General features: G+C 39.7%; 1 protein-coding gene across 4 annotated transcripts in view; it reads left to right on the forward strand.

Moving 5' to 3' along the window:
• GREB1L (GREB1 like retinoic acid receptor coactivator) overlaps positions 1-19,974 on the forward strand; it is a 138,223-nt gene that overhangs the window by 95,406 nt on the left and 22,843 nt on the right. For all 4 annotated transcript variants that reach the window (XM_065668095.1, XM_065668096.1, XM_065668097.1 and 1 more), the window contains 12 exons: positions 650-787; positions 1,115-1,234; positions 2,669-2,806; positions 4,574-4,759; positions 7,965-8,291; positions 9,130-9,258; positions 9,824-9,958; positions 12,754-12,951; positions 14,846-15,026; positions 16,313-16,505; positions 17,526-17,659; positions 19,373-19,712. In XM_065668095.1, coding sequence (XP_065524167.1) covers positions 650-787; positions 1,115-1,234; positions 2,669-2,806; positions 4,574-4,759; positions 7,965-8,291; positions 9,130-9,258; positions 9,824-9,958; positions 12,754-12,951; positions 14,846-15,026; positions 16,313-16,505; positions 17,526-17,659; positions 19,373-19,712 — 2,219 coding nt within the window. The remainder of the gene's footprint in view (positions 1-649; positions 788-1,114; positions 1,235-2,668; positions 2,807-4,573; positions 4,760-7,964; positions 8,292-9,129; positions 9,259-9,823; positions 9,959-12,753; positions 12,952-14,845; positions 15,027-16,312; positions 16,506-17,525; positions 17,660-19,372; positions 19,713-19,974) is intronic.

Raw genomic sequence — 19,974 nt, forward strand, 5'->3', positions numbered from 1 at the left:
GGAGCTGGCATATAACGGCAAGGAGCTGTAGTCCCCACTGGGCTCCATGTCTTCTCTATGCAGTTTGTGCCATTGTTTTTTTTCTTCTGGAAGAATTAGTCTCTGAAAAAGCATAGAGAGCTCAGGAGTGTGAGAATAACAGCTGGCTATCCCCCACTGTTGTAGTTTCATTTTGTTACCTGGACATAATGGTTCTGCCAGGGTGTCAGGCTTGCTGTGTACAGTACACGGACAGCTGGGGGAAAAATACACAGATGCACCCAAGTGGCTTAGGGATCTTTACAAACTGAATTAACTATGCACTTTGTTTTTTTTTTTAGTTTTCAGGCTCTAAAACCCCATGTCACAAACTACACAATCGTTCTGTGTGTGTGTAGTTTTCTAGTTTATCTTGGTGGGCTTCTTTGGGCATTATTCTTCTGCCTATCCACCCCACCCTGAAATCCGGAGACCTCATTTCAAGGTTAGGATTTTGCAGCCTATGCCCAGATTATTCTCTGCCAAGTACACTTCATGCTTTCCATGGAGTATGTTTCTTTCAGTCACGCATCTTGCCCTGCTCTTTTGTGTATCCATGTGGCTGTATTATTTTGTTTGTTTGTTTTCAAGATTGTCTCAAGCCACACACTCTGTATTTTATTATACTCAGCTCCTCTTTCACTGCGTGCCACTGATGTTGCTAATGGAAACGCTAATGGAGGAAGAAATAGCGTATTGAGTTCTACAGTCTCTCGGCCAATGCCTCACTCAACATCTCCCAGTCCTGGCTGTGCAGCTGGAGACCAAGGTAAAGAAAATTTCTCTGTTCTTTTATTTTAAGCAGCGCTGGCTGTTGAGCCTGAAATTGGTGATTTTGTTCTTCTTCCCATTATAGCTGTTTCTGCAATTCCGTCTTTACAGATCCATTTGGTTTTTGACAAGGCCATTAATGATAATTTTGTACTTTTCAACACAGGTAGCAACGTTTTTCACATTGTAGTCTGGTTTCACGTAAATTTAGGTGTAAACCTCTGGTGCTCTGTGACATGTTACCAGCTCAACACTAGCATGAAATGGAAATGTGGGCTGGATGGGGTGGATGGGGTTTAGAATTAGTTTTTGTTTTCCTTCTCAGCATCAATGTCAAGTTCTGGACCACCAAAGAAACGTCACCGGGGATGGTCTCCAGGGTCCCCAGTCCCTCCTCCTGGTTTGGCAGTACCTGTTCCTACAATTCGGCCTGCAGCAAGAACAGGTAAAACTTGACTAATACAGAGATGTCATTTCTAGAAAACTGTCCTCAGCTGAACTGGTGGCCCTGTGCTGCTTCTCTTGTCTTGCACAGAAATCATAACTAAGCTTGTTGAAGTAGTTAAGGACAGCATGGAAAGTTTTTTTCAGATGCCCCAGAAAAGCACACGTTGCCTTGTGCGTGTTGCCATAATCTTAAGATGGGACGCAGGGAAAATAAAACTATGTGAGGAGACTTTGTGAGACGAGATGTCTTTTGTGCATGGAAAAGCTGTAGGAGGATTATGTAGCATCATGATATGAAATAGGATTAATTACAAGTATGTGTGAATATTCATCAATATCCATCTTTATATGTAACTATTAATAAAACTGCTCACTATTTGAGCACTTTTCAGTTGAGGGACTCAGCATACTTTGTAAAGGGGAATATACAATTACTTATTCCTGTCTCTATAGAGGGAGAGAATAAAAGTACAAGGAAGAGGAAAAACCCCCGTTTGTCAACATGTGCAGAGTATTTTCAACTCTGCTTTTGAAGGTTTGGTTTTGAGATATTTAGCAACTAATTTTGAGAGATATACATCATAGAAAGAAGGATTGCATGGTAGTGCAGGCCTGCCTACTTGGTCACCTCAAGTCAGTTGTATCTTTTGGAGATTTCTAGCTTCACAGACTTGCTGAAGATGTGAGATACAGGGCAATCTCCCCCTTTTTCTTGAGTTTGTCTCCACTACCTCTGCTATGTACTCCATTTTCTATGGCTTTCATAGTCTTTTTTTCTGGTGGATAAACAATTTTCACTCCTAAAACACATGCACACATTCATGCTGCCTTAGATACTTTTCTGTTGATGGCACTGTTTGACAAACACCAAGTGAAGCCTGAGAAACTTCTGAAACAGACCTCATGCTGAAATCTGGTTACAGAGTTCTTGCGCTTTGTTTCTTTGAACTTGTAAAAGCTTCTCTTCCTCTTTCATGAGTGAAGCCTAATTTTTATCCTTGTGGCAACTGTCTCAGGACAGCTTGGAGATTTCGGCTTATGTTTGTTTTTCTTATCTACATATATTCTAGATCAGAAGTCAGAGAGAGCAGTCTTCCCTTGTATTGAGAGTCAGTATTGAGAGGTAGCCTCTGTCTTAGAGGTGGCCTTTTGTCTTAGTACTTGGCTTTGTTTAAAGATGCATATTCAAACCTGTGTTCTCCTCTCTCATTCCCACCAACAATACAGTGGTCAGAAGAAGTTTTATTTTAGGGGTGGGACTACAGGAAGATATAGGCTCTTAATTTGAATGACTTCAAACTATAGCAGGAAATGCAGAGAGCTTTGAATTTTATTACAGTTAGGGATCTGCAGTAATTTTTTCTTTATTTGTTCATACGGCCAAATCACAGTATGAGCCTTTTAGTAATGGAAGCTTCTCTTTATTTTATAGAGCCTCTTTTGTCAGCCCCAGTTCCTCAATCCATGTTAACTGGAATTTTACAGCCTCAACCCATCCCAGCAGGGGAGACTGTAATAGTTCCTGAAAACCTGCTGAATAACTCAGGAGTCAGACCAGTGATTCTGATAGGTAAGTCTTACACTGGGGAATCAAATGCTGCATTTTGCACAAATATGTCCTCCCCTAGAAGAAAACGGTTTTTGTTGGTTCTGGCATTTGGTACAATAGAAAGTCAGTTTGTCAGGGATAGTTTAGGTGCTCAATATGTAACATTGGAAGTCAGGCAATCCCTGGAGAGCCTGATTTGCAAACAGGTCACGATTAGGTCAGATCTGTACAAAACCTCTGGCCAAATAGAAGTTTTGCACAAATGAGATTTTTGTAAAATCCAAGAGTGGAAATATTACCATGTGATGAGAACAGCTTTCCACTGTAAACAGCTTACCAAACAAGCAAATATTTCCTGCAGCATTCATAGTTCAAATACTGAAGCCCAGGGATTCTGCATGAGAACCAGAAAACTGATTGAGATTGACTAATCAGAAGCAAATCATGCTAACTCTGTCTTTTTTTATGGTTCATACTTCTTGTAAGCAAGTGAGATAACAGATCAGGCTTTTAAAATCATGTATAAAATACATTATTAACCCTTCGAAAGACATTGCTTTTACTTCAAAAGTACAGCTTGTAATGTGAATATCCCTTTTAACCTGAGCTGTTTGGGCATGCTGTATAACAAAAGACTGGTCAGGTAGTACTGCCAAAATTTTGATGAGTAATATTTTTTTTGGTGTGGGGGGGTTGACTCTAAATCTCTCCTCAGTTCAGCATGGTACAGATAGTTGTATAAAGAAGCTTCAGAGTTAACGGAACATGCCTATCGATATAATCCATGGAATAATTTATTATTCCTGAAGAAATGGAGATGTTCTCCAAGTCCTGACTTGCACAGACATTCCTTACACACACAATTTCCAGACAATTAACAATGCCTTCTACTCTATATAAATAAATCCATCAAGGACAGGGTTAAGCATCTGGATTGTTTTGCTTAGTATTGTTTTCTGGAAGCCTATTCTAAGGCTCTAGCATGCTGCTCTAACAGTTTTCAGAGAAACACTTCTTTAATAAAGATGAGAGTGCCTACAGTCATCAGCTTAAGTGCAAATTGAATGCAGCCCTTAGGCTCTTGGAGAGTTGCCAGTAAGTCCTCATTTAGGCTAAATGTTAGTGGCCCCACGATACAGCATCCTATTAATAGTACAGAACCAGATGGACCCAGATGGATGGGTTTGGCAAAATCTTGTTTCGTTTTTAAAACAAAAGCATTCTCAAGGAAAAGAAGAGTTAGCCTGTGCCCCTGTGCTTTACCTTCCAGAACAGCATGCTTAGTTGTTGATATTTATTTAACCTGTTTATGGAAACAGAATGGAAATGTGGCAAATAAGTGAAATCAATCACAGCAATGCCACAGTAGCTGAATCAATGCTAATGTGACTTCCGCTGCTTTTATAATGTTAAGATCAATGTACTTTTGCTTCCATTGATTTTTCTTTTTTGTACACTATATTATGGAGAATCTGTATTCAAAGGTCAAGATAAAACCTAAGTAGATCATATTCTCATCAGTATTTGGATAACAATAATTATTATCTGGCTGGTATCCAGTTATTGTTAGCTTTCGCAAATCTATGTGATCACTTGTAAACTACAGCAAAGGATCACTCTCCTATCTCATTTATTTTGTAAGCAATTATAATGCCAAGTACAGCCACGACGCAGTATATTTTGCAAGATAACAATGAGGAAGAGTTTGGATATGTATACATTGTGCAAGACTTTGTGTAGTGGCATATTTTGTGAATTTCTGAGGGTTTTTTGTTTCTTTCATCAAAGGTTATGGCACTTTACCTTATTTCTATGGAAATGTTGGTGATATTGTTGTAAGTCCCTTGCTGGTGAATTGCTACAAGATTCCACAGCTGGAAAACAAAGATTTGGATCTCTTGGGTTTGACCAGCAGTCAGCTGCTAAGTGTGGAGAATATGATACTTCTAACTATTCAGTATCTTGTCCAACTAGGTAAGTGATTTATTGTAAGAACTCATTTTCATTTGTGACTGTCCCCTTTTCTCCCCACCCTCCTTATGTCAGGTTCAGAACCACTTTTCTGGCTACTTTTGTGCCCGGAAAAGAGGTAAGTGGCTCCATCTAGTGTGTGTGACTTTGCTACTTTGCTCATCAGGCTGAACTGAAGTGAATTTAAGGGCCGATGCTGCTTCTGCTCTCCATATGGGGATTGACCAGGTCACCTTTGTGAAATGGATTTGCAATGCAGATAACACATTTGCTTAGGGTATCAAACCGTCCGTTATCACAGCTCTTTCTAAGGACACTCGGTCCATTTTATTCAGTTTTGTGACAAATGCTGGCAGATGTGTGATGTTGTCATTGTTTTGGTGACAGCACCGTTTACATGAAAGCCACATTTGTTACTCATACTAAGGCAAGTGCCTCAGTTAATATCTCATTCTTGTAAGTGTTTTTGAAATGGACTTTTTGCAAGTTTGAGAGCAAACTGGCAAACCACATTTGGTTTCTCTTATTGCCGGCCCAGAAGTTTTCCCTGCCTTAGAGTAAGAAGCAGCAGTGTTGACAGTAAGGTTTTAGAAGTTCAAGAATAATTCAGGGTAGTGTGGGGAAACTTCTCACAGCAGTCTTAGTCTTAACTTCTGTGTCTGAAAGGAAGCTGCTTATCATAGAGGAATGGGAAATGTTTTCTGTGAAGAGCACACTGCTTTTCCTGTACCAGTTTCCGCCAGGACACCTGTGGTACATAGTGATGTGAAATGTGCAAATGCTTCAAAAGAAGCACGTCTGATGATAAACCTATAATGTGGGGAGCAAATGTGCTCTGTGCAGGTTTCACCCATGGGTTCTTACGCTTTGTTCTTCTCCCTTGATGCGGTACTGTAGCAGACAGGAAAGAGACCATCCTGTGTTGTAGTATTCGGTGACCCGTTTCATTTATTTATCATTCTGTGCCTCAAGAGTCCATTGGATGCTATGTTAGAACGGACAGAGGGTTTCTTTACTTTTTACAGGCTAAATGGTTTTCTGTTGCCTTTCTCTCAGTGGGCTTAAATTTGATGTTTTGAGGTTTTCATCTTCATTGGAAAGTTTATAGAATCTGTATGTTAAAACCAGCTACTTCACACAGTTCAGGACTGATAGAGAGAGCTTGCAGACTTCCTCCAGAGGAACATGTAGCCAGCTGATGCAGTATTTCCAATTAAAAATAAACTATTTATTGAAACTTACTGTGTCAGTGAACCACACTCGATGAGCAAATCCAGTGATGGATGCATCAAGTCTATGCTTGCTGCAAGCTAAAGGAGGCTTCATGCAAAGTTGCTGGTGCTGACCTGTGTCTAGTGAGCACTGTACCTTCAGCCTAAAGCAGCTCCCTTATGAGCAGGTGTTTAATTTGGCTTTCGTTCTTTGTAAAGCTGAATAGTTTTCCAGCTGGCCTTATGTGGAGATGGGCGCCAGCCCTGTCAGATGAAAGAGCCTGATGAGGAGAAAAATAAAAACATTCTGTGGAGTGTGGGGATCAAAACATTGCTGGTTTGAATATTGCTACAAACTTAAAACTCTTGCAACTGTGACAGTTGCACTGAACTGTAGCCTTTATCCCATTTTGTAAAATCAAAGCAAATTAAAGATGATTGGAGGGCAGCCAGCATAAAGGTTTTGACAAGAAGAAGAGACAAATACATGCATAATTGTACAGTTCACTTGTGTGAGCCTCTTTTAGACCTGAGAAAGTGGGGCTAAAAAGTGATCCTTTTTTCCAGAGTATATGCGGAAGAGTAAGATAAAGGCAAAGATAAAAAAAAAGCAGACAGACGAATGCAATAGATACTGATTGATAGAAAGCTTTTCTCTTATAAATCATCTGAGTGTAATTCTGTGTGCTCTGATATAAAGCTCTTTCCATCTGGGCAATTAATCTCATTTTCTTGGATTCATGATGATGCCTGTAACCTCCCTCAATCAGCAAAAACTCGCTTCGATTTCTTTAAGTGTGGAACATCTTTTCTTTATGGTCGATGTGTTGTAGATAAAGTTTATTTCTGCAGAAGAAGATTAAACTCTGTCAATAAATGTCTGTATTTTTTGGCTTGAGATCTTCAAAGACCTAGAATGTGTGATGCTTTCTGAGAAAGCAAAATAGATTTCAAAAAAAGAGACCTATAAAGAGAGAATTATGTCCATGCTGCATTAAATGAGACTCTTCAGAACCCTTTGCTTTGCATCAAAAACTAAAACAGTCCTGCATTTACAAGTCTGTACTTGTTGTACCATCCTATGGTAATTGAATGGTGACGCTCTCCATATGTTGCTTCTCAGAAAGGCAAAATGACACAGGCGGTGATTGTTTACCCGCTCCCTGCCCTGCTTCTCACACAATCTTTCTGTTTCCTTTTCTTCACTGCCCTTTTTGTCTTTGGCCCTGAAAGAAAACATAAAACCAAAACCAATATTTCGCATATCTCTGGTATTTAAGCCTCCCCTTTTATTCATAGAAAAGAAAGCTGATGAAGCATGAAGCTGTCTCCTTCGGCACTGACAATTTCAGCTATGGTTACTTTTTACTCTGTGTTCGTGAATTTTTATCTATCTGTTCCTGAGTATCTTTGACAATGAGACAAATATGACTGAGTGAAATGTAAATTGAAGCTGAGTTGGAGACTGATGCTGAGATAGTGTAGCTTCTATTTCTGTTTTCCAATTCAAGTTCACAAGACAGTTTATGAAGTCTGGGGAATGTAGATCTAAAATTGAATATACTTCTTTACATTAGAAGTCTGAAGATTTGCTAAGTTAATTGAATTTAACTAAAGGAAAAGAAGAGGTTAAACATATTTCTTTACAGCCATGCTTAGTTTACTGTTACGCATGATAAGAAAAAACAAAACAAAAGCCACTTACCAGGCTTCACCGTACTGCATGGCTGTGATTAGACTGTGAGGATAAGCATTTGGGTTTTCTGCTTTAAGAACATATGGAGGCAACAAAAAAGGGAGATGGTAGGAGAAAGAATGTAATATGAACAAACAAGAATAAGCCATGTGGGTAGATATCCACTCAGTAGTAAGTGAGTTTTGTAAACATAAAAAATATGGTAAAGGAGCTTGTCAGATCAAGACAAATGTGATTACTCCTGGTTCAATAACATTTTGATATGAGATGCTGTTATTCTGTTTGTTTGTTTCCAATGTAGGTCCTGACCAGATACCCCTGAGGGAAGAATTTGAGCAGATCATGTTGAAAGCCATGCAGGAGTTCAGTCTGAGAGAGCGATCCTTGCAAATGAGCGCACAGTGTGTCTCTGTGTCACCAGGTCAACTCCCTTGGCTTGCTAGGTTAATCGCTAGTGTGTCCCGGGACCTCGTGCACGTGGTTGTAACCCAGAATTCGCTGGCAGAGGGCATCTCGGAGACCTTGAGGTCTCTCAATGAAATGAAGCATCAGCAAAAGCTACCAGATTATGTAGTTGCTATTTGTACGTCAAAGATAAGAGGAAGTGAGTTTTGCGTAGTAGTCCTGGGTGAGTATGTTTGCAGTATGCTTCTAGTGCCAATGCAATTCTGCTGAATTGATTTTCTTGAGTCGTTATTCCAGCTTTTAAACCCCTTTTTGTTCTTTTTACTCTCCTTTGTATGTTACACTGCAATGTCACTGTTTACTCCATCAAGACTTGGAGTAATGGTGTCCATGAGGATCTAGAAAAATAGCTGTAGGCTAATCATGGCTACTCCTTGAGAGGCCTGAGACTTTGTGAGGCTACTTTAAAAAACATCTGGAAGTAACCCAGTGACAAAGTAGTTGGTTTGTCTTTCTCTGGTTTGTGTAGCTGCACTATTTTACATGGAAATATTTGATTGAACGCAGTCTTCTGCAGACCGCTGTAAAACAGAAGATGTTTTTTGTCCTTTTTACCATGGTGATTTTCAAGTTCTGTGTTGGTGACTGGCTGTGATGTTTGTGTGTGCATGAGTGTGACTGGATGCTGGATGAGAGTGAATCTTGACTGGTCATCTTTCATTTGTAGTCAGATAAATCGGTAGTGTCAAACTTTTACTTTTTTGTATTTACTCAGAATCCTCTATTCCATCTAAGGTACAAATACTTATTTGGCATGTTATATGTCACCTCAGTGTGCAAAACTACGGGCAACAGCTTGCAAAGGATGTGCTAAACTGATATGACTAATTCTCCTGTTGCTAGCAAAATAGGCTTGAGACTGCTCTCCTAGCCTACTGGGTAAAGGCAGTGGAGATCCCTGACTGAAGGTCAGCATGCCCCACACTTCTAGGGTGAAAAGGTTGTGTTGCTAGTACACTGTATTAAAGATTCCTTGTGCGTTTTTCCCCCCTCTTCCCCAGGTCAATATCAATCTAGGGCGCTCGCAGAAAGCATGCTTACCACCAGTGAGTTCTTAAAAGAGATCAGTTATGAGCTCATCACAGGGAAAGTCAGTTTCCTGGCATCGCATTTCAAAAATACATCTTTAGGTGAGTGATCCTAAGAAACAGAAGCTCTAGCCAAGGCAATAATTTCTTTAGGGCCAGGTGTGTCTCTTGTTCAGCAGCTAAAGTGCACTCTACCCTCTTCACCTTTTCTTCTCTCCATTCAGTGTGAGTAAAGGAGTGCTCGGCTCTTTCACTCATGCAGTGCAAGTTACTTGTCCCATGGCAGAATATTTTAAACCCTGTTTATACTGCTGAATGTAACGGCAGGGCACGCAGAAGTGCATGAGTCTCTTGTCTGTGCTTCTAGCGCAGGGTTTGGAGGTTGTTTTATGGTGTGTATTTCTTTGTAATCATCAGATGTCACCACTAGCTGTAAAGGCACAGAGCTGAAATTATTCAGCTGCGGTTTGGGTTTTTTTGGAATTCATTCCACTGGCAAATCAGTAAATAAAAGAGGAAAATATTCTCCTGCTCTCTCTTCCTTCTATCTCCAGTGCCCTGTCCCTTTGCAGGTTTGGCATCAGCTGCTTGAGAACACGCGTGCATGTTTTACATTACTTGTCTGAAACAGCTTCCAGATAATTTGGTGTTGCTAATTCTTACCTAGGTGATGATTTGGACAAGCTGCTGGAGAAAATGCTACAGCAGCGAGGGGAAAGTGTCATTGTTCCTTTCAATGGAGACGTTAGTGAGTGTGTGTCATCTCAGGAGGCAATTGCCATGGTTTCTACACAAGAACCAGGTACATCTTTTTATGTGTAAGATGCAAAATAAGTGAGTAGTTTGTTAAATGTCAAGTTGCATGTGCCTCAAGAGTCAGGGCACAGCTGCAGACACTGTGCCAACCGTCAAATATTAATACTGCCAGCTGAATGTGGCAATACAGCAGTCTCTCAGACAGAAAATCTCTGTTGTAACCTTCAGCAACTTTTTCCTCCTATGTTTTGTAATTTCTAAGCTAAAATATGTGCTCTTCTATTACGCACTAGGCCGAGTAGAAATGCTCCTTTGTAATGTCGGCAGTGTGGATTCATCTTGCCCTTATGCATCTAGAAAAGGAATGTAACCTTGTGATTACAGCAGAGGGGAGCTGTGTTCTTGTTCTGACCTCCCCAGGTGTCCTCCTGTTTCTTACCTTTTGATATTCCTCCCTTTCCACCTGTGAAATGGTAGTAATATGTACTACAGACCTGGGCTCCGAGGCTTAAACTTTTAGGGGAAGTGTTTTAAGATCTTGGACTGAAAGTGCTAGGCAAGTGTAATCTATAATTTGCTTATTTGAGATGTGTCTTATTCAGAAAATGTGATGAGATGCTTAGGTACAAAAGGTGAGTTAGGATTGCCTGTCTAAAAACACTAATCATAACTTTCCCATTTTGGAATTCCTTAATCATTCAAAGTTGTAACCATACTTTCCCTTGGGTAATGTAATGGTAAAAGGCACACTGAGCTGTTGTGAACACTGAGGTTCTTCTCGGTCTAGTACCAAAGCAAATTGAAACTCCAGTAAAGACTTTTCGCTGTGAAAGGTAGATGTGCACTTGATTCACATTAGTTAGTTAAAGTGAATCAGCTCAGTGGTGGATCTGAGTGAAAGCAAGGTGGTTGAGAGTCTCCACATGGATCAGGAAATCCAGATAGGAAGTCTGCCAGGAACTTTGTTCTGGCACCCCTAGAAATATAACTCTCGAGCTTCCTCACAGGGTTAATTTGAAGGGAGAATAATCTTCACATTGTTGGATTTTGTTGTTGTTACTGTCTGACGATGCTCAGCAGTGCTTTATTTAAATCTTCATGTTTTCTCAAACTACTCTCCTGGGCTAATTTTGTCTTTAAAATATGGCTGTGCAGTGGCTGAATACAAACAAGGAGAGGTAAGTCTCCTATTTGAGAGGGACCTCTCTCCCGTAGTAGCCTACTGAAATGAGCACTGAGGCAGGTTGGAGCAGGAGATAAGAGCATGCGCACAAACACACGTGTCTATATAAAATTAAGATACCAGGTTTTTGCCCAAACACCTTCCAATTTTCATGTAAATTGCAGGATGTTTCTAAGTGGTTTATTACTTTAAAAAGCAGCTGTAGTTCTTGTGTATTAAATTTGCAGAGGTTTTGATTTTTTTCTTTGTTCTTTTAAAGGAAATTTGCCCTAGGTAATTTTTTTATGATAAGCGGTCCATTAATGAGAATTTACTTTGTAGCAGAAAAACTGACAGGAAAAAAACCCCAAACCCAAACAAGCAAAATCACACACACACACCCACACACCCCATCTGTAATGACATTACTGGGTTTATTTGGTAATCTGCATGTTGAAAATATAGAGGGGCTAGTGAAACATTGATTGTTGGACATTGAATTTACCTACTAGAAATACTGATGTATAGGAACAAGCATTTTCTTCAAGGAAACATGAATGCAAAGCTCCTGTCCCCCGGTTTTCTGCAGCTAGTTTTATATTGACGTTTATTAAGTACAAAGAAATCTGAGAGTAGCATTTTGTTAAACATCAAGAAACCTACAATGAAATAAATAATGGAGATTTACTGCATAGGTGTATTGCTCATCTTCCCTTCACAGCATATACAACTATCAGGCAGTATACAGACATCTGGCTATCTCAGTCATAACTTAGAGCAGTGCTCAGTACTTCAGAGCAGATGTGATGTGCAATGAACTCCTAACTAACCTGCTGTCCTGTTAGTCTTTTCGGCAGGATTATTAACGCAGGCTCAGTTTCATCAGATTAATAGGCGTGCTGGTGTTCACCCCATTGTGCCCTGAGCACAGCAGCCTCAGCTGTCACGGCTGGTTCTCCCAGCAGTGTGACAGAGGAAAGCTCCTAAAGGAGAACTGCAAGTTTCAGGAGAACATTAGAGCTCTGTGTGTGTATATATGCTTTTTATATATGTACACATACACATCTTTTTTATGTGTATGTGTGTGTATATGTATATATGTTAGATATAAGGACAAAGTTCTTTTCTCTGAGGGTGGTGAAACACTGGAACAGGCTGCCCAGAGAAGTTGTGGCTTCCCCATCTCCATCAGTGTTCAAGGCCAGGTTAGATGGGGCATTGAGCAACCTGGTCTAGTGAAAGGTGTCCCTGCCCATGGCAGGGGGGTTGGAACTGGGTGATCTTTGCTGTCCTTTCCAACCCAAACCATCCTATGATTCTATGTATACATGCATATTGTGTATGTGTTGGTTCATTTGACAGAATGCATTTCACTATGTTGGCATTGAGGTTTCCCTGGGTTGCACTGTTAAAAATCCTCAAAACACTTAGGGCATTTAAAAATGGGCTGTGCTGTACTTGAGGCCATCTGATACATTATCACATTTTGATCAAAAAAATAAAGTTGACATTTGTGATCTGGACGCAGCTGTACCGAGTGTAGAGATTTATTCTAATGAGTGATTTCTTTATTCTGATAATAGAAGGTAGGCTGTTTGAGGATCATGTTTGTTGGGGGGGTGGGAAAATAAACATGTTTCTTGTGTTTTGTTTTCTTTTTTCAAACAAACGCACTCTAGATTTGGATGTTGATACCTTCCAAATTTACCAGCCACAGCTTACGGTTGCCAGAAAGCTCTTGTCCCAGGTTTGTGCTATAGCAGACAGTGGCAATCAAAGCCTGGATCTGGGCCACTTCAGCAAAGTAGACTTCATTGTTATAGTTCCCCGTTCAGAGGTCCTGGTGCAGCAGACACTTCAGCGGATTCGACAATCAGGTAAAAGGGAGGGAAGAGCAAAAGAGGCTGTTAAACCAAAGTATGTGATGTTATAAAGTCGTATATGGTATGAATGGAGAAGTCAGTTCCTCCAATGTGTATTTTGCATGTCCAGTATTAGCTTCATTAGTTGGTATTACTGATACATTCTAAATACCTTCCTTTCACAAACTGGGCCCAACCTGTACCATGTGTCAAAAGAAATTGCCATAGTCATGCCAGTCTGAGGAAGGTGTGTCCTGGAGAAGTATGCACCTGTCAAAACAGGGAAGGGATGAGCAAATGTGACTGCTCAGATCTTTTATCCCCTGGAGCTGTTAGTGACATTTGTCCTAAGTCCATATGTTTGTGCATGTGCTCTCGTATGAATTGGCACAGATGTACGTGCAGGAAGCTCTCATATTAGGTAGATAAATGCCTGAGTAATATGTGTACATTGGCACACAATAGTTGCCATACTAGTTCTCATGGTGAGCTTTCTTGTCTGGGGTTCTGTGTCTGACCATGGCTGGTACTGAATGCTTCAGAAGTAACAAGAAAGCCTCAGTGTACAGGTTATGGAATATGTCTCCCTTGAGAGTGACCTCTGTTATTCACTCTGGTAGTGGCTGATACGTGCCCGGAAAAGCATAAGAATTTCTTCATGGAGAAAATGACTGTCCAATAGAACGAAGGACTGTCTGAGTAAATGTTTGGTCTTTTTTTAGCTCCTGATATCTGGGAGTAATGAAGTCCTCAGGATAATTGTGCATTTAGGATCATTTGTCTTTTTTTTTTTTTTATTAGCTGAACTTCTTTTTTTGTCTGCTTTCAGCTTTATGTAATAATACCTTCATTTGCATTTGAAAAACATTAGTATGAGCTTCTGATGTAATGTGTCTATGAATGGCTTTGGGTAGCTATTGGCTTTTTTTCCGTCTCTTGTTTTCTGCTCTGAACTAAACAGTGCCACACTTTTTGATTGTGCAGATATACCGTGATGTTGCTAAATACTGTAATCCATCTCTCTATTTTTTTCTTCTGCTTTGTGCTATTTTATTAGTTAAATGAAAAGAATAAAATAGAATACATGAAGTACAGGTTGCCTTTTCTTTCTAACATAACTTTATGGGTGGTTTTGTTCCATTCCATGTTTCTTCAGACGTTGAATTTACTTAATTTGCTGCTACACATTAAACCAGAGGTTTTCTTGTATCTGTTATAACAGAGTTTTACGTTTGTTTATTTTATTTTTTTAAATGGATGTGTTTTGCTTATTAAAATATATATTTTAAAATCATCAAGACCCTGGCAAATACATTATTGACCCACAGAAATAGCTTGTTGCTGCTTCTTTAAATGGCATTCAGGGCCATACACATTACATCACACCTACTTTATGAATATGATGGCAATCTCTCATTGCAAAGACCACTAGAGTACTTGTATTGACATAGACATAGAGTCAGGGCATGAAACAACAATATGATATTAGCAAGAGTCAACTTTATGTATGTTTCTGCTTATTGAAAAGGAAAGGTCAGGATAACTTTTTCTGATACAAGTAGGATTGATGTATTAGCTAAATGTGAGCAAGGTTGGCCTAGGATTATGGAGCACAGCCAACCGAATGCTACTCTGGACATTTTTTGTGGAGGTCTGATTTTTCTTTCTTACTTTTTGGTAACGTGAGAAATCTTTGAAAGGTCTTCAGGCACTTTTTGGAGGAAATCCAGAAGTGAAGAGGCACATTTCTGTCCCCACTCTGAGAGAAAATGCATTCAGATAATAATCACTGTATGAGTGATTTGGCTAAGTCCTGATTGTTGGCCAACAAGTGATAACTTGCCATTGACACCTCATCTTTGAATGCACTCAAAGGGAAAGATTTTTGTTGTATTCTTCTTCCTGACAGGTGTCCTTGTGGACTTGGGCCTAGAAGACAATGGAACAGCGTATCAGAGAGCCGAGAAATATGTGGTTCGGCTTGACAGTGAGATTCAAACAAAATTTGAAGTTTTCATGAAACGAGTGAAGCAGAATCCCTACACACTGTTTGTGCTGGTTCATGACAATGCTCACGTGGATTTAACAAGGTAGCTGATCAGTCTACCAAAGGAAAACTGTCCTTTCCCAGTATCTTTCAGTTAGGTTTTTCGAAAGACTTTACTGCCTTAGACACCCAGTGCTTTTTCTAAGCCTAAGTAATTTTGTGTCTCAAAATCAGATATCATGCTTTTTGCTTGCCCATGGTATTTGTTAACTAATTCTGATTCAGATGAAGATAGGTAAGACTAGTTTCAGATTACTGGATCCCTAAGAAGTCTGTTTGTAGGTGTATGTGCTATGGTACTGAAGTTGAGGAAGAAGTCTAGGAATTTTGCAACTGTCTTTGTTGTTCTTGTCTTTTTTTCCTATTTCCCTCCTTTTTCTCTACTCAAACCCAAATCTCTCCCATGTTCACAAGGCAGTCATGTTTTAATTTGAATGATTTGATGATAGTGGTGTTTGTAATATGAGAAGGCTTACAGACATTTAACTCTTTGCATCATCTGAAAAATGCCCTAGCTACTGCAAGAAAAGGATTCAAAAACCATTGTATTGAATTTGGCGGGTGTAAGGTCTAAACACAACAACACATATGTGCAGAAACACCAAATCACAACTTTACTATGGAAGAAGAAAGAAATAAGTAAAGTTAGTTACTCTGCTCTTGTTCTACAAGTAAACTGGGAAGAATAATCTTAATGTGATTTAAACATGGTATGTAGGGTTGTGGGATTCATTTGAACATCAGAATACTTCCCTTGAAGGACAGCTGAAAATAAATAAAAGCAACATTCTTTCTACGTTATCCTGCCCATCATATTTTTGTTACTGTCTGTGCTGTAATCTGGAATTCCTGAATTCCTGGAGGTGAAAGTAATTCCTGGAGCCGGAAATCTGGACATTAGGAGACTTCCAGGTTCCTCAGTCAACAAATTTCCAAATTTGTTGTTTCAGGCTGGAAAATCCACTGGATTTCTTAAGAATGTTACTATATCCTATCCCCACAGCTCATGGAACAGTGATTCTCAGTGAGATGTGTTTCATCAGCTTTGGCTCATTTTTGTGGCCCTCCATCTGATACTCATTTAAATTGGCACACTAATTCATCTTTTCAGTGTCAGCAGATTTTGTCCTGTATTTATATTCCCCCTGTTTCCTGAGTCTACCCAGAGAGAACACCCAAATAGTTTTGAAATCCTTCACCCTTCCAAAGAGATTTTTGAGCTGTGATCCTCAGTGTCCTGGTTATTTGGAGATTTTTCTGCAGGAAGAAAGCAATCCATTGAATCTCAGGATGTCAGTAAGGCAATTCTTTGCATTCTTATTTCTGCAGTGCCATTTCAAGTTCCCTGTCACATGGTGAGCCTAGTCATGGTCTGGCTGATAGAGTTATTAATTGCAGGGAGGTCCTTGAAGCATTCAACCTCCTTGTTCTTCAGGTCAGCTCTTTTCCTTACGCCTTGCAAACACAGCAGTCCAGGATCAGCTCTAGCAATGAGGTACATTGGATACAATTTGACAGTGGGGTAAGTGTTTAATTGCTGATTTTAACTCTGAATTTTAGTGTGGACTCCACATGTAACAGAATCTAGCAAATGCATATGTTCAGATGGAGTTCTTTCTCTGCTGGAGTTTGTTCTCTCAGGCTTCAGATACACAGCCTTGGGATGCTGGTTGATATTTAGGCCCAAGAGCTACGCATTATTCTTTATCCAGCAATGTAATTTGAGAAACTACTTTCTACCCTCTGGTCAGACAAAGCAAACAGAATGGTAGAAATGATGGAGTGAATGTGTGTTCAAAGTTTGCTCTTTGGTTGGTTGTTAGTATAAGCCATTGTGGTGATCTTCTGTAAAATGGTCTAGACATTTTTTTGTTTCCCAAAAGTAAGAAATCAACAACTTTCAGTCCTCTGATTAAAAAAAATTACCCACAAAAAAGGAGAGACTGTATGTAATTTATTGCATTCCTTGTGATTACTGGTGATGTAAATGCACCAGAGACCATGCCGTGCTTCCAGCAAAGGCCTCATGAAATTTGAGGCAGCAAATGTTCTGCCTTTCTGATTGCTGTCTGCAGAAGAACAATCTAGCAAACAAATGACTTGTTTCTGATTGCCATTAGGGATGGATAGAATCTGGCAATCAAGAAAAAGTTTGGAATTAATAATCCTTCTGTTTTCAGGTTCTGCTTTAAATAGAAATAACAGTTGTCAGTAGATACAAAGCCAGAGACAGGGAGTCATGAAATAGTGAGCAGGATTCTAGAAACCCAGTGCAATTACAGGTAGGAGATATATTTCAGGATTTGCAAGGACCTCCACCTGTCTGTCTTGGCTGTAGACAAATAATAAATCCAGTAAAAAACAATTAAACCAATTTACATTTTATTGTATTCTTTGAAACAAACAAATAGCATCACTGAAGGAGAATGGATGAAAAGAAAGGAAATTTGGTTCGGAAAATACTTTCCAGTAAGTATTTTAAATTACAAAACAAAAGTGGTTCCATTTTTCCTTATGTTTTTGCTATCTCTGTGTGTAACAGGGTGATGCAGCAAATGAAGACAAGTTGTACTTTGGTTTAAATGAATACAGCAAATCCCTCCAATGGGGAGTCACAAGTCCCCTTTTGAGATGTGATGAAACCTTTGAAAAAATGGTCAACACGCTTTTAGAAAGGTAAACAATTAACATGGGAGCTTGGAATTCTGCTTAATTGAGATCTTAAGGATACAGATACATTTATTAGCCCCATTACAGGGAGGGATGAAGACATGATCACCTTTGATGCTGATTTTGGAATCTGAATCTGTGCAGTTTAATTGTTGTGACGAACTTAATGCTGTTGAAGAAGGATATCCATCATTTGTATAAAGAAGAGAATAGGCCCCTTCAGCAGTAGTCCAGGCTCAGCTGTGCTGCTTTCTTTTGGCTCACCCACCACTAAGCTGAGAAGGTACCAAAGGTTTCATACCTCACCCCTCCTGTTGCCTTTCTTGTTGAGACTGCCAACAGACCTGTCAGTGGTGGCTCAAGTAAGTGATATTGGTTCAAACACATCATTTTTGTTATTTCCTTAGTTGGCTATGGTTTCGGTTCCTGCAGCTCAGAGTCTGTTATTATCCTGTAGCTGCCTGAAGAAGCTACTGTCACAGCACCTATCCAAGATATAATCAAATGTGCACATTACAGGAATTAAGACAATACTGTCATTTCCATCAATGTGGAGTTAAGTCTATCCTGCATATCAGCAGGACAAGATTCCTTGTAACAGTTCAAGCTTTAGTTCTCATTGTATTTCATATTTACTAGAACAGGGATTGTTCTGTCTTCAGTACTATTTCTCCTGTTTTATTTAGGTCAATACAGTAATTTGGTGATTAGGGAGAAAGGTTCCATTTGTTTTAGTAACAAAAGTGCAAGGGGATACCTATATGGGAGGAGGAATAGAAAATGTTTTAAAAATTTACTGATTCAATGGCTGGCTTATGGTATACAGAGCAAGCTACTGTACCTACAGCTTAAAGACAGACACGAAACTTTACTCAGATGGATCCCATGTTGTCTATTAAATTGCTCAAGAAAGAGACCAGAGAAATTTGGAACTCTGGTTGTTTTAGTCATTTGGACGTCTGTGGCACAAGACTATCAATCAAGACGTAATAGCATAGGGCTTTTTCTGTATTATGGTGGTGAGTGAGCTCATGGGGAATGTCTAGAAATAGAGAGCTTTTTGCTTGAATAGCTTTGAAATTTTTTTTCTTAGCGGTTTAGTTTTTAAATTCGTATCTCTGCATATAGCTGGAATGAAAGAGAAAAGAAATATTTGCTATGTAAGTTAAAAGGCAAAATGAATGTTCAGATTTAGCTCAGAGCCAGCAATCCCTGTTGGTAACTCTAACTTTCTGGTAAGAAGCTTGAGAGGTGTGAAATTATGAAGTATTACTCCCACAGGCTACTTAAAGCAGCAATGGTCCTCGAAGTTCTAACAAAAACCTGTCGTCAGCAAAGCAATTATTAGCCTGTGCCGTTAGAGTGAAGCAGAAGCGAGATGTTCCGTCCCTGGCAGTGTTGAAGGCCAGGCTGGACAGGGCCTTGAGCAACCTGGTCTAACGGGAGGTGGCCCAGATGTGGGTAAAAGAAGTTTATTATTCCTGTCACTTGAGCATAGGCCTTGCCTTTTTACCTTCTGTATGTGGACCATGTTATATTAATTTACTTAAAACACAGATTTTGTGCAAAATTACTGTCCGTGAAAATTAAAGGCTTCATTCTTTGAGCAGTACTGAAAACAATAGGCACTTCTTTACCCTGCAGTCCTTTTTTTTCACCAATTTTCAGACATGACTGTGATTTTGCATGTGCTAACACAGAACTGTTATCTCCTCAAAGGTATCCCCGGCTGCACAGCATGGTCATCCGTTGCTACCTTCTCATTCAGCAGTATTCCCAAGCTCTGATGGCTCTCACAACCATGGCCTCACTAAGAGATCACAGCACACCCGAGACACTCAGCATAATGGATGACCTTATCACTTCTCCAGGAAAGGATAAGAATGGTTGTGGCCACATGCTTGTCATTAGGGTGCCATCTGTGCAGCTCGCCATGCTGGCCAAGGAGAGGTTGCAAGAAGTAAGAGACAAGTTAGGCCTGCAGTATCGTTTTGAGATCCTCCTTGGGAATCCTGCCTCAGAACTGACTGTCGCGAAACACTTTGTGACACGGTTGAAGGTTAGCAGAAACTAAATAGTTGCTTGTGTATCTGTTGTAGTCACCTGAGTGTTGTACATATTTTGTGTTTATTCCCACATGTTTAGGTTAACTGTTCTGTAGGAAAAGCGTGCATGTTCTATATCTGTCTCCACAGAAGTATACTGTACTTTTGATGAGCATAAATAATTTAGGAACTTGGAAAGAACCTGAATTGTTACTGGTGTATGAAGTCAAACACCAGATGTTATCTCACTTCTTAAAGTTGAATTATCAGCGTGAG

This window comes from Lathamus discolor, chromosome 2 (assembly GCF_037157495.1).
Source record: "Lathamus discolor isolate bLatDis1 chromosome 2, bLatDis1.hap1, whole genome shotgun sequence".
Taxonomy (NCBI): Eukaryota; Metazoa; Chordata; class Aves; order Psittaciformes; family Psittacidae; genus Lathamus; species Lathamus discolor.